Source organism: Macrobrachium nipponense, chromosome 6 (assembly GCF_015104395.2).
Source record: "Macrobrachium nipponense isolate FS-2020 chromosome 6, ASM1510439v2, whole genome shotgun sequence".
Taxonomy (NCBI): Eukaryota; Metazoa; Arthropoda; class Malacostraca; order Decapoda; family Palaemonidae; genus Macrobrachium; species Macrobrachium nipponense.
Genome location: NC_061108.1, coordinates 75,464,110 through 75,492,075, shown reverse-complemented (window position 1 = coordinate 75,492,075; position 27,966 = coordinate 75,464,110). Strand labels below are relative to the sequence as shown.

Genomic DNA, 27,966 nt, shown 5'->3' with positions numbered 1-27,966 from the left:
TTCCTCTCATGGTATGAACGATGTCTAGCCTATTATTTCTTGAATGTTCTCTTTTGAATATAAACGAGTTTTTATTTGCATCCCTCTTTGGAGAACTACTAATCTAATCTCATGTATTCTGAACAAGTTTGTGAAGTTTTCTCACAATGACTCCGTATCCTATTTACGCACATATCTGGAATCTTTTTTTTTTATATAAAATATTCTTTATTCATTTATAGTGCTTAACATGGCAGGGCTTTCCTTTGTAAGCTTTCGTATGCTTTGAATTATATCTAATGTATTTTTTTTACTTTGTCTTCTGCAGATATTGAAAACGAGACACGACTTACTTCTAGCTCAGCAAAGAGCGAGACCACGCCCACTTCCAGATCATCTTACGAGCGCACTTCTTTCACCATTTCTTCTTTGGTCGGGCGGAGTTTATCCCCCTGGGGCTCTCAGACTGATGACGACGGCCAAGACGGACACAGAAAAGCTAAAGAGGAAGAGGAAGACGATGAAGAGGAAGAGGAACACATCGAAGTTGTAGACAGCGTCGAAGAAATCCCTTTGCCGGAACCGGCTCAAGAGGTGACTCGAGAGCAAACAAAAGATGAGGGAGGCGAAAAGTCGTCGCCCTCAAGATCTCTGTCCCCACCGCCAGCAGTTCGAGACGAGAGCCCACCGGTTACCTGTAGTCCTTACGATAAACTATCGCCGACGGTGTCTAGATCTTGCGTGCCTGAATTTAGCACAGCCCTGAACCTCTCCTCAAAACCTGACGAAGGGACAACTTCCATGGTGAGAGAACCTCTAATAGCAAGTAAAGTAAGCGAAGCGGGTAGCTTAGGAGCACCTTCTCTGTCACCTAGGGAGGGGCCCACGTTTCCAATCACGCGGCCTTTCCTTCCCGGCCTCCCTTTGCAAACAAGGGACGCGCTTCTGGAATTGCCAAGACCACCGAGCCTCCCCCTGGGCCTTTATCCACCACACCCTTTGGTTCTCTTCAAGAAGGACGGTGAGTCGTCCTCTTCAACGAGCCTTGATGCCAATCGCAACAGCCTGGCGGTGTCCTACCCATCGTCCCTGAATTATTCCTTCCCATGGAGTATGGGGACGGGAGAGAGTCTCTTCCCTTGGTCCCTCCCAGGCCACGGTTCTTTGCCCCTCGACGGTTCGCTAGTGAAGCCTCTGCCCCTTGGGGACGTCTACTCCTGCATAAAATGCGAGAAGATGTTTAGTACTCCACATGGACTCGAAGTCCACTCCAGGAGATCACACAACGGGAAGCGGCCTTTCGCCTGCGAGTACTGCAACAAAACATTCGGACACGAGATCAGCCTCACGCAGCACAGGTAAATAAAGAGGTGTGTGTGTGTGTGTGTGAGAGAGAGAGAGAGAGAGAGAGAGAGAGAGAGAGAGAGAGAATTTTAGTATCGTTTTCCTCAAAACCATTCCTATCGTATCAAATTTGTCAATTTCGTTTCCCTTAAACAATTATATCTTGTAACCCTCAAACAATACTGACTCAAGACTTCAACCAACAGTCCTTGGCAATTAATGAGGTTCTCTAGTCACTGAAGGATGAGGCAAGAAATCAAAGAATGAATCTGTTACTGTCGGACGCATATTAAACAAGCATCATTTTTCCTTTGGACAGGGCGGTGCACAACGCCGAGAAAGTGTTTGAGTGCAAACAGTGCGGCAAGTGCTTCAAGAGGTCATCCACGCTCTCCACCCACCTTCTTATCCACTCCGATACCCGCCCGTATCCCTGTCAGTATTGCGGAAAAAGGTTCCATCAGAAATCGGATATGAAGAAACACACGTATATTCATACGGGTAAGTAGCAGAAGGAAAGATTTCCTGGAATGCCTTTTGGTACCGAGGTTTATACACCATTCATTTCGCCAAATCGGATTCAATATAAACTTTTATAAGTCCTTCAAAGGCAGATTTCTGTAAGCTTCTTGTCTTGAGTATTGTTTATTTTTCGGCGGTGGTTTTAAATGATAAAGAAACATTTCTTTCATGATTTTTCATCTGCATCAATTTACCTATTAATGGCATGAGTTTAACTAACGGTATATAAAAAGATTTAGAAACTAGAAAGCCATTATTTATCAATAACCACTTGTAAAATAGTCCTGGCATATTTTAATACAGACTAATAATAAGCACTAAAATAAAGTTTTCGTACTATATGAATCATACAAATCAGTACACGGGAATGCGTCCAAATATGCGAAAATTTATGCAAAAGTTTTGTTGAAATATATAATTGTACAGGAAATTGTAGATTTGAATACTTTATTTTATAGGAACAAATTATCATATGTCGTTCCCCGTTGAAATTCACGTGAAATTCAGAGCCACATGGAAGTCGCTTCACAGATTCAGTGGGCAAATTATCACTCCTTTACCGTCCATATTTTCCTTGCCTTTATTATAGCTATATTGAAGCTAAATGATTTCCTTTACCTAAAATAATACTTTATAAAAATCATTTCCCTAATCGTTTACCATAATAAGGTGTGCGCGTGTATGTGTGTGTGTTCATATGTAAGTATGTAAATATGTATAGTATATATATATATATATATATATTATATGATATATATATATATATATATATATATGGAAAAACGAACAACCCAGGCAAGATTATGACAAAACTTTTCTAGTGGCTTTCTCATGGCTATCATCATAACTTGTTATCACAGCATATATACGTATAATGATATCTTCCTCTACATTTCATATACACTTTTCTAGTGACTTTCGAAGGACTTGCTATTATCCTTTTTCGTGTTATTATCATGCCAAATAGGTATATACTCTATATTTCACGTAATATACTAAAGCAACGACTAAAAAATTCCTTCCGTTGCCACGTCAGTTTCGAAAATGAACATGAATAAATTGAGAACGCAGCCACCCAGCGCTTCACAATACCGATGGAAGCCGGTATGGAGGGAACATGAGCAGTTGCCGGTAAAGAAGAATCGTAGACGTAAACTGCAAACATAGGTTTCAATCTCCCTATTTCCCTCCTCCAGGGAAAAACCCCTCTATGCCCCGTCCCCTCCCCCTTCCCCTACCATCATCACCGACAATTCGAATGTTCTTTTATCAGACCGGAAACCAACTATGTAATGGGATTTTATAAACCATTGGGCTGGAACCCAACTATTGACTTGCCTCTCTCCAGCGCTTCCCCTCAGCCATGGTGACTACTGGTTACATATGGTCTCTCTCGGTCTCTCTCTCTCTCTCTCTCTCTCTCTCTCTCTCTCTCTCACTGAAAGGGATCAAGGTAATGTGAAGCAGTAATCAATCCATCCTTTCCCTAATGAGGCCAAAGAATCTAATAAGCAGAGAAAATTAATGAACATTGCTAAAGGGTCTTCAACACTGCTCTCTCTCTCTCTCTCTCTCTCTCTCTCTCTCTCTCTCTCTCTCTCTCTCTCTCTCTCTCTAACATATTAACTGCATGGCCACTCATGACATCAGAACAGATACTATGATACATGCATACGATATATTTATATTCTTTACTTATTAAAAGCGATCCTATAAAAACGAAAAGCAACATAGTCGCTACTTGCAGATTCTAAGAGGTGGGCAGGGGAACTCCTGGCCAAAGTAGACAGACTGGCAATTATAGTACGAGCCATTTTCCCTGAAAACCAAGGACACAGAGGTCACTGGAAATAAATTAATCATGAAGTATAAGCATCCTATCGACCTGTATAGAAGAGAAAATTAGTTTTTCATTATCTCTATCCACTCAAAAACCAGTATTTCATTAGCTACCTATTTTATAACTTATTTGTTTACAACCACTATAACCTCGTTTAGCTCTTCACTTCAACTGAGCGACACTCAAATGAGGTGGCATCAAACGGTAAAGGGTTTGCAGTACTAAGAGAAACAGATACGGCAACGATGACACAATAACATTCAAAGAAAGCTCATCAGATCTTTAAAAGAGCACAGATCAAAATAGAGAGAGAGAGAGAGAGAGAGAGAGAGAGAGAGAGAGAGAGAGAGAGAGAGAGAGACCCAATAGTGCAATAATAGTCGACCAAAGAGATCATTAATGGCATTAAACTTTTATTATTAAAAGTACTGTTAACTATTGTCGTATAGCCCGGTCTAATATCCATTTATAAATACAATTCATATACACACAAGTTCTCCCATAAACATCGCCCTGTATATTAAGCATCTCTCTTAAAGCATTAACTTGAACAATGGTTGCAATCAGCTAGCTTGCCCTCCCCCCGTCTCTCTCTCTCTCTCTCTCTCTCTCTCTCTCTCTCTCTCTCTCTCTCTCTCTCTCATATATCAACATAAAGCGGAAGATCCTTTCGTTCCATAAGAATGGAATGCACAACAATGAAACGAAAGCTGTTTTCTAAACTGAACAAGATACGGAAACGACATGAAGAGACTTGGTAGAGAGGGAGATGATGGAATACAAACCAGACTACTCAGCGACAGAGAGGGAACGACCTCCCGATGCACACAACAAATATAATAATAGCCGAGACAAACGGAGAGAGAGAGAGAGAGAGAGAGAGAGAGAGAGAGAGAGAGAGAGAGAGAGAGAGTCGTCTGGTAGCAAACTATCGTTAACTACCGGTAGGGTCGTGAGCTGTAAGAGGTCGCTTGGCAGATGGTTAACAAGTGCAGGTCATCAGAGGAACGCAGCAAGGTGCAATCATCAGTAGCGCTCAATTTGACGGCCCATGTAAACAGGAGCAACTTATTACCCTGAACAATATTGCCCCATTATGCTAATTCATTTACACAGCACAAACCCCCGATCCCCCTCCCCCCTCTCTCTCTGTCTCTCTCTTTCTCACCCAAACCAGTTCTGCTAAACTTCGTACTACTCCGTTGGGTTTCGTTTCTTCACTCGGCCTTAAACGCAAAGGACCGTAGTTTCCCATTCCTATTTTCATGTCATATTTTGCAAACAAATGCTAAAATATTTTGGTTGCTGTATTTATTACCGTCATGAATTTTACCAACAATCCGTTGACACTAAAACAAAAAGATAATAATAATCTTAAGAGTCATTTCAGTGACATCGACTTCAACTAGGAGCAGCAATCTCCCTTCTCATCGGCCATCCACACGTACTTAGTTCGCATTTGTTCGTTTGACAATTCCGCTTCCTCTCCTGAATAGATCCTTGAAAATGGAGATAGACCTCTCACTGTTACTCTCTATCCAAACTCTTTTAGAATTCCTCTTCTCTTTGTAAATCCCTTAAAAATATATTTTATGTCAGTGTTTGATGCATTCCCTACATTTTTGAAAATAGATTTAGCGGATGGCCCTGTGGGCGGGTATGGAAAGCATACGGAGCAGAAACTATCATTCGTTTTCACATTTCCTTCTTTAGCCACACGGACAAAAATTTAATATCCGTTTACTTTCAAGTTTAGATATGCCTAGATGGCCCACCAGTCAACATGGCTTTGAAATTTATTGTACTTTTCATTATTTGAAATTTTTTCCCATGAAGAATACTTTAATGAATAAAAACGGAGTTGTATATTCATTGTCCTAATGACATAAGATAAAAGGATACCTGATTAATCGAGGCTTACCTACATTACTCTGCAATAAGGTCGACATGAAAATATAACTGAAGGCGGATTTATAATTAAGTGTAAATTATTAAAAATAACAAGGAAATCAAAGAAAAAAATTGAAATTAAACGAAACCGAGAGTAATTAACAGATAATTGTAATGAGTTTTGAACATAAGTAATGCCTATTTTTAATCAGAACTCACACCATATTGAACGAGGTGATAAAAGATAATCATTATCAATGAGTATACAGAAAAAATCAATGTTTCTGTTTTCCTCTCTCCTAATTTACACAAATATAACAAGTATTTAAGGATATAATGTATGTTTAGACCAACTTCCTGGCCCAAAAGTCCTACGAACACAGAGCGGAAAAGACGTTCTAAACAGTAAATTCCGTCGTTTAAATATTTCTAAACATTATTACGCGATATTTAATTGAGAAAATACCAGAGGCTCTCGCTATCTGCTATCGTAGAAAATCTTGACATTTTGGAAGTGGAAGAAAAAATAAAGGCTTGTGAGAATCCTTTTTTTAAACCATAATGACTCGAAACTACGGAAACCAAAACCCAGAGATCAGAATACTGAATGAAAGTAAAGAAATCATGAAACCGCTCGCGATTACCTTCGCCTACGAAACAGAGAAGGAAATAAAAGCACGCAATAAAACACATCTCAAATAATGGAACCGAAAACCTGCCATGTTCATTTCGTCCTCTCCGATGCTGCTGCCGAGCGTTATTTCATTTTTTTCCTTCCTTGGATACAATAACGAAACCTCCGAAATGGGTACCAAGTCGCGGGATGCAGGCAATCGGACGGAGGTAATGGCGTTCGCTGAGAATAGCCGCCCGGTGACCACTTTGTATTCAATAAGCATGTCGGTATCAATGTAATTTACTAAGCTGGAAAATAGGTCGGGGTCTAAATTGAATTGTAGAAGGATGGGGGATGCGGGGGGTTTAAATTCATCACATGGGCCATATTCCAGAGGGAGAGAGATTCGGGGGTGGGGATATTAGATGGAGAAGGGTGGGTGAGGTGGTCTACGATCGAGAAAGGGGAAAAGACATTCCCAAGGCAGAGGGGTGGGGTGGGGAAAAGGAGGGGAAGGGTACAGATGGCGGGGAAAGGCCAGAAACATTAGCGACGCAATCACCCTTACGGTCGTTAAACGGGACAATTGAAGCCCTAAAAATCTTAGGTAGGGGATTCTCTTGTTCTGTTCTTGCTTTTCCTTCAAATCGAGAATCCTGTCGCTTCGGACTCGTTTCATTTTCGCGCTTCAGCGCTTCAACAGCTTCGGTTACATTGGCTCATTTTAATCGTTCAGTCCACCGACCTTAATTCAGCAAATGAACTTATATTAAGTGATTTAGTTTTGTTGTCATAAACCTTGGATGATTGCACTAACGAGTGAGTGATAGTAGTCGAACGTTTTTTTAAAAATCAATTCCTCTTCAAGATATAATACTCATATATCTTACACATACTTACCAAAAACTGTTGAATTTGGCGGTTTTATTCTTTTCAAAAATGGGAACGAGCAGTATGCAATAACACTCACGCTTCTGGCAACTTATGTGAACGAGTATTTTCGAGAGAATATTTACGGCAAATTGTTTGAGCGTAAGAGTCTAAGCAGCAACTGCAACACTTCAAACTATGCACACAGAAATAGTATACACAAAACAAAAAACCCATAAATCCAATTGTAAATGTTCCATCGATCTACTTTTTTTCTTTAACACCAAAGAATTTTTCAAAATTTTCCTTCATTCATGCGGCGTACTTTCCAATATTTTTCCCTTGAAGAAATTTTCAACTATTGTGACGCACTAGAAAAAACATTCTTTCAGACCTAGTCACCTTGCAGCATTTTGAAACATCAATTAATTGGTGGTGTTTTCAGGATAAGAGCAATGAAAATATGACGACTACACTACCCTTATATCGGCACTTATGTCTAAAACATCAACTTCAAATAAATGTCAGACAATTATAAATAAGTCGCTTTAAAGAATAACTGAGTACTGTACTGCAAAGGTGCGTAAAGGAAAAATGTCTCCATATTAAAAGAAAAAAATCATGAAGTTCACTCGAGTTATTGCATATCCAATTCAAAAGCTATTCATTATGGAAAGTGGTGTCTGTTTACCTGTATGTGATCAACATATAAACCGATTTCTTGTTAATTTTAAACTAAAGCCACTGTATTCTGGACTAGAACTATGCATAAGAATCAAATGTTCATGTAAAAAAGTATGGAATAAATAATTCTTTTGAAACAAATACATACTAATTGAAATCAGGCTAACAACAATCTATGTAAATAACTCTCTCTCTCTCTCTCTCTCTCTCTCTCTCTCTCTCTCTCTCTCTCTCTCTCCAGCGCCCTTCGGATCCTCTGCATCTTTCTTTGTTAGTGAGCAAAAGCCAGAAATGTACGATTTGTCAGATCAAAAGAACGGGTTTATCAATATGCCTCCCTTGCTGAGGTCTGCTTTGTAAAAATGCTAAAGCCCTAAATTGGCCTTTGATTGCATGGTTACCTCGACAATTTGCTATTGCAGAATGCTGCTGCTCCATGCTGACTGGAGGCTGTTGCAGGATTGAGACTTATTTTTTTCCTTTTGTTACCGTTTCCGAGGCTTTGGACTTTGAGGCTTCATTTCCCGCTGTCTCACAACTCGGACTTCCCTTTATTCCAGGAAAACGAATTTTGGAATGGGTTATTTCAAGGAGGAGCAAAGCAAAAAAGGGCTGTCCTCTATATAAGCATACTGACGGGATATTTCACAAACCTTTTGTCGAAGGTCAAACACAAATTAGTTTTCACAATAAGATAAAACAATTCCCTGAACTATAAGAAGCCAAGCTATTATAATTATAAGAAAAGATCTTTTCACAGAAAGACAATAACATCCCTACTTTAGTCACTTAAAATTTATCAGATAATATTATGTCACAAAAATAATAAATTTAATCATAGGAAATATCAACTTATTTGTTACATTCACTTGACATAAACATTCTTTTATATCAACCAAACCAAGACCTCTTAACTTCTTGATTTTCTAACATTTTGCCTTTAGATTTGCCCACTGAATCAAAACTGGAATTTATTTGAAGAAACTCTAACCCTTTTAGTGGTGTATTTTCCGTTTGGATTCAATTTACAAAAGCAAGTGCACCCAAAAGTGTCCTCTTTGTCTTCATAACAAAAAAAACAAAAACAACAACAACAACAACACTATTACTCTAAGAAACACGAGGGAGTATTGAAAATAAAGATCTGCCATACGAGCGCTTACTCCTCCTGGTTAGCGAATTTCTTGCTCAGTCATTCTTCTACTTTTTCCTACAAATAAAATATGCACTCCCCTCCCAGCCACGCAGTTGCAAAGCTCTCAGTTACTAGTTTTCCTTAAATTTAGCGCTTTTCTAAAGGTGCTTATTCTGGCCACTGTTCTTTATAGATGAAGGAGAGTTTCTTCTACCATCAAACGGCTTCGTCAACGCGCAGAAAGCCACCTCTTACCGCATTTACCCTGATATTTAGGAAGTTTCATCTGAGTTCAAGACAGTGCCAAGCAATATGACCTCCTTGTACGTAAGAGATTGCAACTAATAAAATAAGCCAAGGACGTCGTGAATGGTTGGGTTAAATAATCCTTTTTTTTTCCATCACAATTTTAGCAAGTTTTCACAAAATAAATATGAAATCGAAGTCGCAGGAAAAGGACATAACATTTCTTAGCTTTCCCCGTTGGTGGCTCATAGTTTGACATCTGATTTCCTTATTCCATGACTTTGATCCTTCTGGTACCGATTCTCATGACTTTGATCCTTCTGGTACCGATTCTAAGGCTGAATTATTTAAGGACGCCGTCAATAACAGTCCGTTTTCTCCTTTCCTGTCATTAAATCCTTTCCACTTTGTTTTGAAATTTATTGTATAGTAACTACCTTCATGAGCAAAAACCTAAACGGGTAAGGTTGTTCAACAACAAGATCGTAACAAGGTTATCTTCATTGACTTCAATAATTTAGTGACCAAAAACCTCTCCGCTTGACAGATACACAAAATGACTCATGACTGAAGGAGGCACTGAATTCCACGATCCGAAAGTGTATGGAATAAAGGATGCCACATTCCGGTTGACAATTGAGTCTGTGACAAATGCAAGATCTGTATATGAGTAGTGCGTAGTTTGCAGTCCACAATGTGACCTATTAATTAGCGCGGAATACGATAGTGTACTGTACATGGAATCCATCTACCTTTAGACCCAGCTGAATGCTAATCCAGTCGACGCATAATTCAAGCAAAACCTTGTTAAACTATTATTATTATTATTATTATTATTAATTATATTTATATTATTATTATTATTATTACTAAGTATTATATCCTTATTATTATTATTGGATTATAGTATTATTATTATTATTATTATTATTCTTCTTGTAGACCTGCAACATGAAATTTGTAGAGCTACTCTTACTGTTATCAGAGGCTCGTCATCCCAGAGATTTCCATTCCTAATTTACCCTTACGCAACTGAAGTATGTAATACCAGAGAATGTTAGGCAAAACAACAATCCGCATCGCAGCCCCTTGGCAGGACTCAAACTGGGAAGCTAATAATGCTTCAGGATTTTTGGGATGAATTAAGCGTCTAGCTATGGAGGCAGAACAAAATATATTTAGTCTCCCATTCTTATGTAAGATGCACAGCTTATGAACCTTAGTGATGACAGCCGATTTCTTTTCTTCTTTTTGTCCCAGCCCAGATTACTTTTTGCAGTAACGTATTAACACTCAACTGAATACAGACAGAAAACCATTTTACAGTTGTAAAAAGCTACTACGTTATGTACTTTTTTTTTTTTTTTTAACTAAAAGTCATACAATCTAACAGTTGTAAAATTATAAAATATATTGAACAACATACATTTTTCTATGGATCTTAACTTCCTATATATAACCTACCATTTTCCCAGCATAAATATTTCAATCGTGCGTTCGCTTCAGCTGGCCAAAAGAAAAGACAAAAACCAGACAAGTGATAAAAAAGACGATAATATTAAAATGGATATAAACTGGCGGCCCATTTGGCAACAGTAACTCTCCATAACAGACGCCGGCAAAAATTTGTCAAATGTGTCTGTATTTCATGTGTATGTAATAGTCAATTTAAAGCGATACCAGAAAAAGTAGGTGTCGACAATAGATATAATAAATAACAGATAACGAAGACTGCTGTTGGCACGAACAGTTTCACCCACCAGAATCCGTAATGGAAAACTGAAAGGCGGAAATGCCAAAGAGAAAGAAACTACAGCTATCGACACACTCGTATATATCCCAGTCGTGACTTGTCACGTCACTGGAAACTCTGCCCAAATCTTCCAGGGACCTGTAGGGATTTCCTTGGATCACTGCGTTCATAGCAGGAGATTCCCTTAAGTCAGTGGCCCTTTTGTTTAGCTTAGAAACAAAAGCTATGGTTAACACCACCGTGGGAAGCAATTCTTGTGAGCATGTCTCTGGAGCAATTCCTCTGAATCAAATAGCTTGACCTTCATCTGCACAAGTGTCATGCTGAATCTTCCCTCTATAGACATTTTACTTTTAAGAGAATGTGCAATAATCAGTTCAATAAGTGATATGGATAACAGAAGAAATTCAATATATAACAGAATTATAACTTCTTCAAATATCATCGCACTGCAATCACTTAGTAAAAAGTGACAGTTGAAGTAATGCGTTTCTGTCTCGTGATATATTCATGGTTTGCCTCGAAAACAAATCAATAATATGTCAAGGTCTACAGAACTGTATCGCTTTTTCATTGTTATGTATTCTTATCATTTCACATCATGGTCAACATTTTAGTGGGACACCTTTAAACACAATTTCCTTGGGTTCGCAACAAAACCTTGTAAAAAAAAAAAAAAAAAAAAAAAAAATCGCCATTTTTGGCAGATTCAAAATGTGAAAATAAAAACCATTAGGTCGATATTTTCCTTAAAAAAATTTGAGATGCACCTCCGTTCAAACGTTTCATGTGAACATTCAAAAATGTTTCATGTGTTCATTAGAAAAAAAAATTTAACTCACTCAATTCCCTTAATCCTTTTCTAATTTTGATGGGAATTTCTCATATGCTGCAATTCAACTTCAAAATGGAAGAACCGAAAGGAAGCAAAATCTTTTTTCTTTTTTTCTTTTTATTCCTCCATCTTTCCCAGGAGTAGGTGTATTTCATCTCTCAACCAATTCATCTTGTTAATCAATTTTCTTTCAATTACGCAATTCCAACAAGCAAAATATTTTCATTTTCGAGGGAAAGAAAGCTCAAGAGATTAAAAAATAAAAAAAATTCGCTTTACAAAAAAAAAAAAAAAAAAAAAAATCTTCACACATTCCTGATAAAGTAAAAATTCGGGATTTTATTTCACCCTGCTATGAATTGGGATGTTCATCGCTTAATCTACTATTCATCTAGAACGTCCACTTGTATCGTTGTATATTTGATTTCGTTTCCAATTGGGTTAAGCTAATAGACCCCTAGTCCCCATACCCTAGCACTACCCTACCAATCCTTCCACCAATTGGGACGCTGGGTTATTCCGGTTGAAGGATATTTCAGCTTCATGCATTTCACACCATTCCTAACCCTTCCCCCACCCCCCCCACCCCCCCCCCCCCACCATCTCTCTCTCTCTCTCTCTCTCTCTTAGAATCCCCCACCCTCTGAACCCAAGTGAAGGCCCACCTGCGGCTTCCCCTACTGTGTATGTCACTGGATATGCAAAGTTACTCTCATTCCACAAAAAACAGCCTAGCGACGCAGAGGTGGCCATCAAAAGTGAAAGTGATCGAAGTGATGAAAAAAAGAGGACTCTCATCCAAAACGTTGCACAAATCCTCGTGTATGAATATGTTTGTCTGTGGATTTGATCACGGAGTGTACCTGAGCTACAAGGAAGAGAATAATTGCACAGCTGTCTTTACAGCTCAATGAACATCCCTATTTCACGTACATATCTTTCCAGGTTAGGATAGTCACTTCTGTAGTTATGCTTTATCAAAATAAATAAATAAATAAATAAATAAATAAAAAAAGACGAAAAGCGAATATTATTTTGAATAGGTTTAATGTTCACTGTCATTATTTCCCTTTTTCTTTAACATTATAACCAACACTACAAATATTTTTTAAAAGTATCAAACTCCAGATGTGATCATTCTTTGAAAAACTGGATGAGCTAGTTACTATGAATATTATTCAAAACACCAATTTCTCAAAACCGAGAAGAAGTAATTAGGTAACAGAAGAAGCTTTGTCTACAAGAGTTGCCGTTACAAAGCATATCATAACAGATGGTAAAATCATATGTATCATATAAGATACGTCATTCCATTGTCACTTGCTGCACGAAATGTACGACAGACAATAAAACAGCTGACAAAGTTCTCTGGTGACCAACAAGCAAATATCTGCACAGTTGAAAGAATATCGATATCAGCAATAATTCCAATGTTCCTTTCGACGGAGATCGGAAATGTATCCTGGTAGCAGAGGTAATGTTTTCCAGCAAGTTGCACGAAGGATCACAGAGCAAAAAGCGAATCCATCTACCCCAAGAAAGATATTCCTGGATATTCCAACGCTCTTTACGCACATCAGAATTTTCATTCGTGTAAGTCTCAAAAACTTTTAAAGTCGCCGAGAAAACATACAAGTCGGGAAATATGACAAGAGCAAAACCCACTTTTGTTTGCCTAACTTATGATTTTTTGCATTAAAAGGGCAAATCAACATTTTCCTCTGACGTTAAAGCTCTTCTTTAAATTCAGCACCATTTTCACCCTCATTTATTCACGAGTTTTGTACGCCCAACAGGCTCTATACAGAATATAAAAGACCAACTCACACAGAAAACCAAAATAAACATGGTTTATCATCCAGGTGTCAAATATTTCACAGAGACAATTAGTAGGCATAAATATTGATGTAAGGCATAATATGATCTCAGGTTTTGCTGTTCACCCGCATGTAGACAGGCGTTTGTTTCCCACATGTGTTAATTGTATAAAATAAGGGTAGAAAACGTAGATTGGTCAAAAATAGACCAGTAAGTATGGGTAGAAACGCTAACCAAAGTTACCAGTAATCTTGTATTTCTGAAAGGTACTTTTGTCAAAGGCTATAATTATTAAACAATTTCCATAATTTTCTGTAACTTACACCATCAACTACGACATCCGTATTTACAGATTATACACACACACACACACACACACACACACACACACACATATATATATATATATATATATTATATATATATATATATATATATATATATATAAGATTTCGGCCAAAGGCATAGCACTGGGACTTATGAGGTCATTCATCGATGAAAGGGAAGCTGTGAGTAGAAAGGTTTGAGAGGTGTGACAGGAGGAAAACCTCGCAGTAGCACTTTGTTAGCAGAGGGTGGATAGCAAGATGGAAAAGAATATAAATGGAGGTACAATAAAAGGAATGAAAGAGGTTGCAGCTAAGGCCAAAGGAAGGGTAAAACAATGCCCATAGTACACTACTTCCTATTTTATCTAAACCGATATGAGAGAGCAGTATGCAAATAAAACGGACATCACTTCTTATATAATATCTTAAAAGTATTTGTTTAAATAGTAAATAAATAAAAAAAAATCTTACTGAAGAAAGGGACGTTGTAGCAGCAACAGACTGCAAACCCAACGTCGCGTGCAAAGATTTCATTTACTAACTGCGTCTTTGAATTTGGGATTATGTGTATATGCGTGCAACTTAATGTACGCAGATTACGTATATGTATGCACGAATCAGGTCGGCTTTAGAGAAATTAAATTCCTAGAGAGTACAGCAGAGGTAACAACAGGTAATAAAATAAAACAGTCTGAAAAAGTGTAGATGGAATTAACCAATTAGACTCATAATCACATGTGAGTGCGCACACGCACGCACGCACGCACGCACACACCACACACACATACATACATATATATATATATATATATATATATATATATGTATGTATCTGTGTATAAAATACCAAAAAAAGGTTTTGAAAGATAGCAGCAGCGACAAAAGTTCATCTTTTACCATGTATACATTTCTGATTTTTGTTTCCACAAATGCAACACAGTACACACATATCCACATACACATATATATTAGTATAAATATGTATTTAACAAAAAGCCTGCAAGATAGAAGTGGATGGTTGTTGGGAACAATGCGTGTAGGGGGTTTCACGCGAGATGACGAGCATTTTTTGTAGGTTGACAGACGTTAATGTCGGAGAAATTTTCTGAACAGCAATTTCAATGTGATTACTCTTTGTACACACACACACACACACACACAGACACACACAGACACAACACACACACACACATATATATATATATATATATATATATATATATATATATATATATATATATATATATATATATATATATAGGTTCTCTGCTGTACTTCTTGTGTTGGTATGTGTCGGTGTGCATTCGTGTTTTCATACATTTAGTGCATTTCACTATTATTACGCCTGTATCAGAATTTTGGTAAAATAAAAATATATAAATGTGATAGGAATCAAAGTAACTTGTAAGCAGCGGTCATTTTCATGCTGCTCAGACAATAAAGAATTAATAATCCACAGGATTCCAGAACATAAGTTTACAGAACGCTTCAAATAATCAAAGGACTGGTTTGTTATCTTAGTGCCAACACCATTATTGAATCACTACACCAATCTGATTCGAACTCTCTTCAAAATAATAATGCCAAGTTCGCACACTTATTTACCAACTCCTCTTCTGTAGTTCTCCGAATTACTACCTCTTTTTTGTGACGCTCTAACGCCATGAAAATGTAAAAGACATTTATTGGAGCAGCTTTGGTGATAACATGCATCTTCTTGCGGCAATGCAAGTGGACCACCTTTCTATCTTACTGTCACTGTAGCAAGCCATTTTACGTCAAAATAATGGAGTCGTGCAACTGAGAAATTATAAACATATTTTTTAGATATTCGCATGCGTTCCCAAACGACTCCACACTGGATCATTTACATTAAGGTGAAGAGCACACCAAGGAAACCGGTGATGCAGAGACTCATACTTTGCAAACGGTGAGATTACTTTAATGAATAAGTGTTGGAATTGAGGGTAAATGTGACTAGTTTATGACCCATAACATAATGACGTGCAAACATTCATGCAAAGTCAGAAATATAACTGAACGAATATAACCTCCATTTAAGGGAAAAACATGAACACAGAAGAGAACACCACAAAACTGGAGAAGAAAATAATGATTGAAAAAGCTACAGTTTTGGTCCCCTTGACCAATCAAGGAAATATTTCATATAAAGAAGAAACAAGCACTTGATCACTTGTTGAAGAGCTTCTCTGATGATACTGATGCTGTTGTGTGGGAGACTTTGGATCAATGGGACAAGGTGTCCTTCAACTTCAAGTCCTGCTCTATCCCATAAACCCTCGTGGAGCATCAATGTTCATGTTGCACGTGTGTTAATTGACAATTTTTGTCATCTGAATACTTTGAGATTTTCTGTAGACTTTCCATTAAGTTTAGAATCCATACTTCCTACCAGCTGGATACTCTGGGTATGAAATGACTCTTCACTTTTGGAAGAAAAAATCTACTTCCCAATAATATATGAAGTTCCCATAACGTCTTCCCATTCATTAAGCCATCTCACCTTTCATAGGTACAGTTCCGGTCACTGTTCTAATGAGTCCGCAGGGAAGCGTTCTTGCCTGGGCAACTTCCTAACAAGTGTCAGGCCACCTGCGCAAACACTTACTCAGCCGAAACTGGTAATCATCGGATACCCGGTTCATTCAGTGCTGATTTTTTCTCTGCCACTGCTCCGTGAGCGTTTCTTCTTTCGGTCTCGGTTTTCTCTCCTCATATATAAAGCCTTTATTTTATAAGGCAGATCCTTAGCGGTCAAGTCCCGCCTGTTTTCCTTCACCTTTCTTGTTTCCTTCGGGTCTAGGCAAGAAAAGGGCATTAAAAAACAAGCACTGCTGCTGCTTTTTTTTTAATTCTTAGATTTATAGGGCAGAAGTGAAGCTAAAAAGAGCCGAATATCATGATGACAGGATAGATGTGGAACAAATTCGTGTCATATTTGTCATTCTGCCGAGATGTGAGAGATGCATAGTACGAAAACATTTTCTAGGATCTTTTCGCGCCTTCTCACCAAACTCTGCCTTAGGTAACCAATATCATTGGTAAAAACAGAAGGTAGCAATCTCCGTGCTTATGAGGCATTGCTCCGAGGAACAAACACAACTTTCATTTAAACAAAATACAGAAATCGTTAACGAACTGGAATAAACCATGTTTTGCCGCCGCTTTAACTTTAATTGTGGCCTTCTAGTAGTTTTTATGACTTCTTCCAATGCTACTTTCTCTTTTCTTTTCTAAGTCAATGACGTCGAAGAAGTTCTAACAAAGCTACCTCTGCAAAAATAATTATACGTTTAATGTACAATCATTCTGGACGAGCTATCACTCGCAACTGTCACAGTAACGTTATCAAAGTGGCCGAATAAACTCCTTGCAAAAAGTGTCTGGCATCAAATTAGCGAACGACGACGTCGTTTGGCAGGATTATCACGCATCTCGCGTCTGACAATAATGAAGCAACCATAAATGGCATCACGATACGTGACAAATGTGACAACGTCCGTGATATGTGACACTGATTTCAAGCACACGGAGAAAAGTCGCGTGTGTGATTTAATCTATTACGCGATAAATGTGACCAAGTTCGTGAACACCGACACTTTACTGCAAACGGATCGTGAAGTGTTATGCGCCAGAGTTTTTATTAACACTGCATAAAGTAGCACAATCAGGTTCTACATCTATCTATACCAGCATGGCTACTGTAAAGCACTTTTCAGTTACCAAGTTAAACTTCAGCGATTTCTTTTGAGAGAGGAGAGAGAGAGAGAGAGAGAGAGAGAGAGAGAGAGAGAGAGAGAGAGAGAGAGAGAGAGAGAGAGAGAGAGAGCTAATATTTTCAAAAGCACTGCCATACAACCAAGTCATGAAAAAAAAATTTAATCTAGGATATTACACTCACCCCCTCAAAAAGAAAGCCCCCCCCCCCCCCATTGCATCTATCTGTCTGCAAATTTAAAAACAGCAATAAATATTAAAATCCAGAATGACATTTTTGCTAAGAGCCCATCAACTTAAATTTGCTTTCATCCAACGAACGCAGCGGGAGGCTGTGCTGAATACCTGGAAATTGAAAATAAAATATCCAGAGGAAAAGTATGAAGATTCCGTTGACCTTATCACCTGAATTCTCTAAACCTATCAATCACAATTTTGGAATATGATGGTTTATCGGAATTTCAAAACTTCCCGTTCGCCGGCGAGGAAAATGATGACCTATCCGGATTCAAACATGCAAACACATACTCAGACCGGCGCACACCTACACAAAAACACACACGCAAGGGGTCAGGGCATGATCATGGACAGGCAAGGAGGTAGCGGAGCAGCTCATTAAAAATGGCAAAGTAAAATAACTGATGTCTTTCATAATTGATAACCTCCAACAGACTTCAAACAATTCTTATTCTATTCCAATGATTAACTTACTTCCCATTTCACAATTGTAGAAGGCAGCATAGTAAATAAAGGTTTTATTCGCAGCAGTATAAAAAATGAAACCACCTAAAATCCTAAATGATCCATTCTTTGATTATAACGCCTACTGCACGGATGGATATTCGAGCAGTTTCGATTAATATCAGAAGGATATCTTTTTCTCTTAAATCTTCTATTTGAAATTTACTGCACAGGTCTACTCACATGAATTCAATACTTCGTAATCACCTTTAAAATAATGAACGGCAGTCCTTTTCACACTGCGCTTTATTTTTTCTTCTTATCTATATCAAGTCTATTTTGTAGCAACGTACATTTCTATGTCACTAAGAACATCGACGATTCACTTGTATACTAGTGAAGCTACTCAAATTTCCTATTACAATATTTGGTATTCTGTTGGATTCTTGCATTTCTTGGTAACAGAACTTAAAAATGATATAATTCACGGGATATAATGCCGTTAACGCAATATGATGCTTCATCTTCTCAACGTGCCGTCGAAGCGTTATCTTCGATCTGGATGTCACCAGTAAAATTCTAGCTTTATGTTCCAGCATAAATCATTCGGATAGCGATCGGTTTCCTCTCCCTTACTAGCAATACGATTTAAACCATATTTCGAAGATTTCATATTACACCACTTTCAATGTGGTACATTCATTGTTTCAATTAGAAATACTTAAAATAGCTTACAGTTCCTATGCTCATCACATAGTATGTGCAATATTCCTACTCTGAAACTGCAGAACAATCTCTCAGGCTGACAGTTCTTTGGTGTGTTTAACAAAAACCATAAATCATATTCTGGCTTTAACAGAGCTTTATTTATCACTGTTTGGGGAAAAACTTACAACAAAACTGAAATAGAAGTAGAAGTCATTTTGTACTGCTAGAGTGTTGGCATCATAATTATTGTAGTTGGTCATGCAACTGTAAGAATAACCAAATTACTGAAATCACACACACATATTTGCAACATATACTGAATCCCCCTTCCAGTATAAAATACGGATCATAAGTCAAATTCCTCAGAATTTTTTATGAATAGTAATAAATCATCAAAGTTGAGTAATAATAGTTAAAAAAAAAATAGCATGCAAAGACGCATTTGGGTTATCTCACGCAGAGCTAATTATATATATAAATATAATAAATATATATATATTTTATATATATAGTATATATATATATATAAATATATATATATACATTTATATATATATATATATATATACATATATATATATGATATATATCAATATTATAATATATATATATATATTATAGTCTATATATGCATGTGTATATATACTTACACACACACACACACACATATATATATATATATATATATATATATATGTGTGTGTGTGTGTGTGTGTGTGTATAACAGCAGAGCAAAATCATGCAGGACTTCAGCTCTTGAAACGGCAGTTCAAATTTAGCCTTTTTCCAAAACCTTAAAAATTACCTCAGATGTTGCCTTGCAAGACAAGAAACATTTTATTAGCGCATAAAATCGAACAGACGCATCATAATTGTTATCAATAACTAGGGATGGTAATAATGTCAGTTCTTAAGGCATGGCATAAAAGAGTGCGTTTTTGCGGCGGACAGACCAGACCATTCACTTGAGGTGAAGTGTATCGGAGTAGTAAGGATAACATTTAGATCAGATGTTCAAGCTTTTCACGCGAATTCTTATTTTCTGTACCCGATTATTTTAAACAGCAAAATTCAATAAGAGATAACCTGTATACTTTTTGCGACACTCAGAGCAGAAACATTGAAATAACCCATGGAATTCTATTCGACAGATTTGATTTGATTTGTATATATTTTTGGCATTATGCCAAGCACTTGGGTAACTAAAGTCATTCAGCGCTGAAACGGAAATTGACAGTAAAAGGTTTGAAAGGTGTTACAGGAGGAAAACCTCGCAGTTGCATTATGAAACAATTGTCAGGAGAGGGTGAACAGTAAGACGGAAGAAAGAGAATATGAACGGAGGTACAAGTAGAAGGAATGAAAGAAGCTGCAGCTAGGGGCCGAAGGGACGCTGCAAAGAACCTTAAGGAATGCCTACATCGCACCAAATGAGGTGCACTGACGCTACTAACCCCCTACGCCTACGGGATCTATTCGACAGAAGTAGGAAGACACCTTCAGCGGTAGTCATGAACTTTAGAAACATGGAATAGAGCAAATCCGAAGGACTGCCTAAAATGAAAATGATTTTAGCTGCTATTTATCTCTAAACATTTCATCTAAACAAAAATCATAGATGATGTCAGTACACAGCTAACGAGGAACATGACATAAGGTATCTTGTTACAATTATATTTATCATGTTCATAAGTCTAAATACAAGAGTCTACATTGCAGCTTTACGTTCTTTACGCCATATTTAGTGACTGATCATCTTAAATTATAGATATATATATATATATATATATATATATATATATATATCATATACATATATATATATATATATGTATATATATATGGAATATGTCATCGTATGTATTCATAGTTACCTCCTCTTAATTAGTGCTATATAAGGAATAAGAATTTTTTTTTTCATATTTTTCATAGCCTCAAAAAAAATGTTCCTGAAAGTTCGCTGTAAGTCAGAGGAGGGTTCCGGCATGATCTCTCTCTCTCTCTCTCTACTTAACCGTAAAAGGCAAAATGCAGAACACACCGAGCTAACGTACAGCTGGCCGGCCATATCTCCTTAACCCGTAAACATTCTCGGCATCGTCCCTTCACTTTATCTCGCTTCTCCTCAAAATCCAACGACCAACAGAGAGGGAACATTTATGTGAGTACCAGTACTACCAAAATACCCTATACATCCAACCCACCCGACACCCTACCACATCCCATAGCTCCCATACCCCCTCACCCCCATCCTCGGCCACACAGGTCCCTAACTCACCCAGCCCCTCCTACCCCGACCTACTATCCTTCATAATCCTGGACTAATGACAGAAAATGGGCATTCCTGCCTCGCTTGGAATCTCGGAAACGCTCGTTTGGTCCTGATTCTCTGGAACATTCCCGCTTCAATACCCTCTCCTCCCACATACGCCCCTCACCCCTCCTTCCCCCTTACCATATCAACCACCGCCGGTCATCTGCAGCTATTGCTCCGCTGCTGGTTTTTCCTCTTCCCTCTTTGTTTTTGTTTGTGTCTGTCTCGTCTCTTCTTCTCTCTTCTCTTCTCTTCCGTGGACCCGATCATTTCTTCTTCTACCTGTCTTCCTGATCCGTGCAAGTGATCCCTTTCCGGCAGCATTTACTACAAACTTATATTCTCTCTCTCTCTCTCTCTCTCTCTCTCTCTCTCTCTCTCTCTCTCTCTCTCTCAAATGCTAATGCTGATGTTAGATTAAAGTCTGTCTCATTTACACAGTGCTTTCCATTCTCTTTAGGTGCTTATAGAACTCTGTACCGCTGACTAGCGCCACATTTGGTTTTATTTTATGTTTTTTATTTTGCATAACTGTCTTGGTATTTGTCGGAATTCGGGATTAGAGGAAGCGGGACCTTTCTTATTTACCAGAGCATTTTCTTTTTCCAAATGGATGATGGGTTTCTGATGCCAATTTCGTTTGATGTCCCCTTTTTCCAAAATATACGAATTTTTTGTTACATATAGAAATTATTCGCTCTCTTCATCTACTTTCCTTGTATCATAACAACTCTCATTTCGCAACCTACAAGGCATTGTTATGTAAGCATGCATACGCGTTCATATCTGCAATGAGTGTAATTTTGTACATATATATACGTACATATCAAAGTAAATAATATATTTGGACGAGTCGTTAAGAATTAAGATTAAGTTAAAAATGTAAATACCAGGTAAATTTAGGTTTCCTTTAAAATATCTATAAGTACTAGTGAGTTGCAAAGAAAATTGCATCATCTCCTTTAATTTATACTTAAAAATAAAAAAATAGTATTATTCTATACCAAAAAGATTTATTTATGAAAAATAACTGTAGAAGTCCAAACTACTGCCTACCCCAACTCAAGAATATAAAGAGTAAAACCTCTAAGAATACTGATCCCTCTCCCAAGATTTCTCCTGCATGTGTGTCCGGCCCGTCATTTCCACTTATTCATTCATTATTCATGTATCTCATTCATAAAAGGTTCTACCACCGCAACCCAAGGATCGCTTCTGGGGTCTCTTCAAACCGACACAATGGCCACTCGACGGCAATCAAAAGGCTATCTGGAGTGGAATTCAATCCTCTCTCTCTCTCTCTCTCTCTCTCTCTCTCTCTCTCTCTCTCTCTCTCCCTCAAAAGCCTCTTCTTATTTTGCTATATTATACTAGTTGCTCCAAATTCTCTTTTCTTAATTTAATATACTTGAATATTTTTCCTAAGTATTATATTTGGAACCTTGAAAAAAATCACACAAAACGACAATGGAACGTTGTGGCTTTAGTTCTAAAACACTAAAGGAAATGCTGAGAAAAACAGACATTTTTTTTATATGGAAAACTGATTGGAACATAACAAGGGAGAGAAAGGACCAAGATATTTTGGGTGTTCATCCGAATATAAAAAGAAATAGATGCAAAGGGAAAAACATGTAAGCCTAACACGAACGAACACAAATTCACTCATACACAGAACACTGATGCTGTATCTTTGTTAAGGGTGGTCTAAATTTACTCTGTAATTCGAGACAACGGCTTCTCTCTCCCCCTTCGGTGACAAATTCAGATAAAAGCCTCCTTCCAGAGATTCCCGCTTCTTTCACAATAGTATTTGATTTGGGTCGTTGATTTTCGCTTCAGCCTTTATCAATGTCATTAACATGGAGATGATCGAGACAGTTCTCTCTCTCTCTCTCTCTCTCTCTCTCTCTCTCTCTCTCTCTCTCTCTCTCTCTCTCTCTCTCTCTCTCTCTGCTCAAAAGAGATAAACGCACAAAATTATCACACATGCAAAATTCAGGCCAATGTTTGCAACTATATACAGAAAATTGCATTCTTTAAAATCTCGTAAACAACTCGGGCTCAAGAGCCAAAAGACTTAATGTTAAATTATCACTACCGGTGTTATTCAAGACAATTAACAAAAATAACCATTAAAAAGAAACACGCCCTTACGATGAAATGATTATCTACATTTCTCGGCACTTAACAAGGACATCCTGCTATCAGACTATAACAAGATCGATCTTGAGTCGATATTCGGATTCATCTTAAATAAAAAAAACTCAACAAAGTCCCACAGCCGTAGACATTTCATTGGAATCAATGAAGAACTTCATGCCAACCTCATTGACTGAGGTACCATTAGAGATATCAGTAAAGTACCTCAGCATAATGATCAAAACACAAAATGCATACATTGTATAAGACACACCAGGATTTTCTTACAATTAATCTTGTCTATTACAGAATAAAAGCGTGGGTGCGAAACATGGAAGGAAATGCTACAGGAAAAGAAATATTTTTTTTCATCTCTTGTCGCATTTCCTTAAATGTTTGGCGATCACGCTTTCATTTATTTGAGACATGATTGTAAAAAAAATCCTAGTCTCAAAAAATTTATTTTTCACTTTGCAGTGCATTTTAATATAAGCTTCTTATTTTTTACTTTTTTTTTTATAGTTTTTCATTTTATACTTTTCATTTCTGACAAATGTTGTACTCGATTTATGATTGTACCTAACGAAACTGATATCCTGTCGACCCAAAGGTTATTTACCAAGTCAACGAACTTGTGAAAAATCCGAAGAAGAGTTTCAAATAAATCCTGAGATACTGGGAGGTAACTGTAGGGTCACTAGAGGCCACTGCTGGCCTACTGATCATGTAACGTACCTAACGAAATGGATATCCTGTTGGGCCAGAGAAAGTGACTTACCGAATCAAAGAACTTGTGAAAAATTCGAAAAGTTTCATACAAGTCCTCAGATACTGGGAGAGGTCGCTGTATGGCCAGTGCTGACCTGCAGATCACGTGAAGTTCTATTGTTGCCCTGGGATTTAAACATACTACAATGTGACTTATTCTGTTTGCTTACGCATGCAAACAGAGAGAGAGAGAGAGAGAGAGAGAGAGAGAGAGAGAGAGAGAGAGAGAGAGAGAGAGAGAAGACTAATCATCCTTTATACACGACGAAACCTTGGTAAACCATAAATAGGTAGTTAATGAACTGCTTTTCTGGTATTGATATATTACAACAATTATTTTAAAATACGCGAAACTAACTTTCTTTTTAAATACCTACGTCAATATGAAATATATAATCATGTGGACAAAATAGATTTTCCTTCATTATTAATACTATGTATAGCAAATAAAAAGTATCCTTACCCGGGATGACTACCCAACCAGTGATTTAAAACAATAACACTTGTATTATCAGTATATTAATTCTAATTATTACAAACAATGTAGAAAATAAGCTCAATACCAAATCAAATCGCTGTATTTGAACAGCTATGTATATATATATATATATATATATATATATATATAATATATATATATATATACTATATACGTATATATACCACCGTATACGAGTCGGCTTTGAAATAAAATACAAAATATATCACTTTTATCAGGACACATGCGGGAATTGTTATTTCGACAACTGCCATTTCGATAACTGTCAAATATAATAATAGAAAATATTACCCGTGTGATATAGTACAGCAGTCTTCATTAGTAGACTTTCAAAGAGCAGCAGCAGTAAGAGTAGTATTAATGAGTAATAAATACAAAAATGGCCATGATTGGAATTAGAAAGACAATATCACCAACTGGTACGACGCCCAAGATTGCACCAAGACGGACGAAAAAGGAAGAACCGAAGAGGCCGAATCAAGAATGAAATGATTGGTTGTAAAAGATAATCGTCTTTTGGTTTTGGAGAAAGGTTCGGTTTCATTGGTGACAATTCTGATAAAATCATCAATGTCTCGGGTGTCATGCCTGTGGGTGGCTGTGGCTGTGGCTGTGGCTGTGGGTGCTGGGGCGGGTCTGGGTCTTCCTCGATGAGTGGCAGAGTTCGACGCCTGATTGGTGGTCCTTCAGAGACTAACGTGATAATTTGAGAGAGAGAGAGAGAGAGAGAGAGAGAGAGAGAGAGAGAGAGAGAGAGAGGAAACCAAACACCTGCCACGTAAAAGGAGTGAAGACAATTGAAGGGAAGATACATGTGAATGAAATGGCCGAATCATTCACTGACTGTGAGAATCAATCATCCTTCATTCTCAAGTCCCTTTCTGGACGGATGACATGGAATGGGGTGGCTGGGGTATATATTTCTCTCTCTCTCTCTCTCTCTCTTAAATGCTTTGCATAGCTAGCAACAGAGCTTGCATATCCTGACTCATAGGCAAATCAATAAAATCACTTAGGTAAAAGTATATCATACGTAGTTTTACCAGAACACTGAGCTGATTAACAGCTCTCCTAGGGCTGGCCCGAAGGATTAGATATTTTTACGTGACTAGGAACCGATTGGTTACCTAGCAACGGGACCTACAGATTATTGTGGGATCCCAACCACATTGAATAGAGAACTGAATTTATCACCAGAAATAAATTCCTCTGGTTCCGCGTTGGCCGAGCCGAGAATCGAACTTAGAACCACCGGATTGGTAGCCGAGCGCGAAATGCACTCGGCCAACGTGGAACTTAGGTGATACGCTGAAAGACGTCATCTGCCAAGTTTTCTGAGTATGGCGAGACTATGCTTGCTGCAGCGCACAATAAATATACAAGATTTTTTTTTATTTATTTATTTACTACAGAAGAAGACATGCCTCAACTGAAATTATACCACGAACATAATCTTATGATATGAAACATAATGATAATACTATATAGTAATATCTATGACTACGAAGAAAGACTAACAAAAGAAAACTCTCTATTAAAATACACCAACTTATAACATTTCACAGCAATGCCGTATAACCCACACCTATACACGCAAATATAGCTAAAGTTCTCATGAAGAGTTTCAGGTGTGAAGCATCTAACACATAAAAACAACGCACACATACGCAAGTTGTATAAATAATTACTTTAAGCACAGTAATATATATATATATATATATATATATAATATATATATATATATTATATATATATATATATTATATATATATAAAATTATTGCACATGTAAAAGCCATGAATCTGCTTATAAATACATTATTATCATCATCATTATTATGATGATTATTTAAACGTGGCAAAAGATACACTTTATTAGACGATGAAAAAATCCGCATATTTTTCCGTGTGTTGCAGATGGCAAGAGGGGGAAAGGGGGTTATTGCGTGGCGCCGGGAGGGAGGGGGGGAGGGGAGTTGGGAGAAAGGCAAGTAATTCATGCTTTTGGCCGCCTAATTACTCGAGCGCTCTCTCTCTCTCTCTCTCTCTCTTTCTCTCGTACGAGCGGCACTTACAACTTACAACTCCAACGTCGGGAGAGGTTATTATATTAACTTGATTCATAATGAGATTAACGAGAACATTCGTAATTGAATTAGCAGAAGCGAGAATACTTATGTAAAATGCTTTTACGGCATTCATGACGTGAAGTCTATTTCAAAGAAGAGAGAAAGTGCGAGAGGCACGTTGGGGGGTGGAGAGAGAGAGAGAGAGAGAGAGAGAGAGAGAGAGAGAGAGCCCCTCCCCTCCCACGAACACCCAAGCCCCAAAATCCGGTTCCCTACCCTCATCCCGGTGGCACCAACGACAGAATGGGTTCTCATTTATATAAATTTCATAACGTCATTTGTGACGTTAATTTCCACTAATAAAGGCCCTACCGGCGTAATTTAGCGTTTTCGCGATACGATTAGTGATAAGGGTCAGATGGATGTTGATGCTTTCGAAATTTCTCTGCTCTGGCGCTCTCTCCCGACCAATTGGATCGTGCGTCAACTCGAGCTCATCATCCTCTTCTTTGTTTCCAGCTTTTTGTGCTTCATTCTCTCGGCAACACCGACATGACGACTCAGTCTTCCACTCCCAGAAACTGTCGTTCGCTTTGCCATTGCCTTTTATTTATTGCATTGAGCGTTGTTAAATTGATCCAAATTTCAATTAGCAAGGGCACGCTTAAAAACGCGCATTTTGGAAAGACGACTTTCGGACATCTTCAGCCCGGGGAGTGTTTGCGACAAAAAAGAATCGAGTTGCGAGGGAGGGAAGGCGGAAGACAGCTCGCTCATTTGCATGGCACCGAGAAAACGACGACATGAGATTTTATTCAGCTCCCGAGTGCTTTCTCGTCCTTTGTCGAGACGCGCAAATAATCGGTCATCTATATTCAAATGAACCGAGTGAAAAGAAGAAATAAAGAAAATGCAAAAAGATATCTGGAGCGAACGCATCGCACATCGATATGAGAGATAAATTCCTCATTAAAGAAGGACGCAGGACGGGGAGGGGTTTAGATAAAAGCGGGACGGAGAAGCGGAATAACAGAGGAGAAGGTAACGACGGAAAGAATTCAGTTGTACTGCCGATATAAGGAAAATGTCGCCAGGCCCGGTGTTTTAATTAAAGGGCCTAATGGTTGGCTTAGCCGGAGATTGTGTTATAACAGAGCACTAATGACCCTACTACCCGGTCTAATGGT

General features: G+C 37.9%; 1 protein-coding gene across 1 annotated transcript in view; it reads left to right on the top strand.

Moving 5' to 3' along the window:
• Positions 1-27,966, top strand: part of LOC135216869 (uncharacterized) — a 289,397-nt gene that overhangs the window by 205,022 nt on the left and 56,409 nt on the right. Inside the window, exons 3-4 of the mRNA XM_064252384.1 lie at positions 308-1,337; positions 1,643-1,824. Coding sequence (XP_064108454.1) covers positions 308-1,337; positions 1,643-1,824 — 1,212 coding nt within the window. The remainder of the gene's footprint in view (positions 1-307; positions 1,338-1,642; positions 1,825-27,966) is intronic.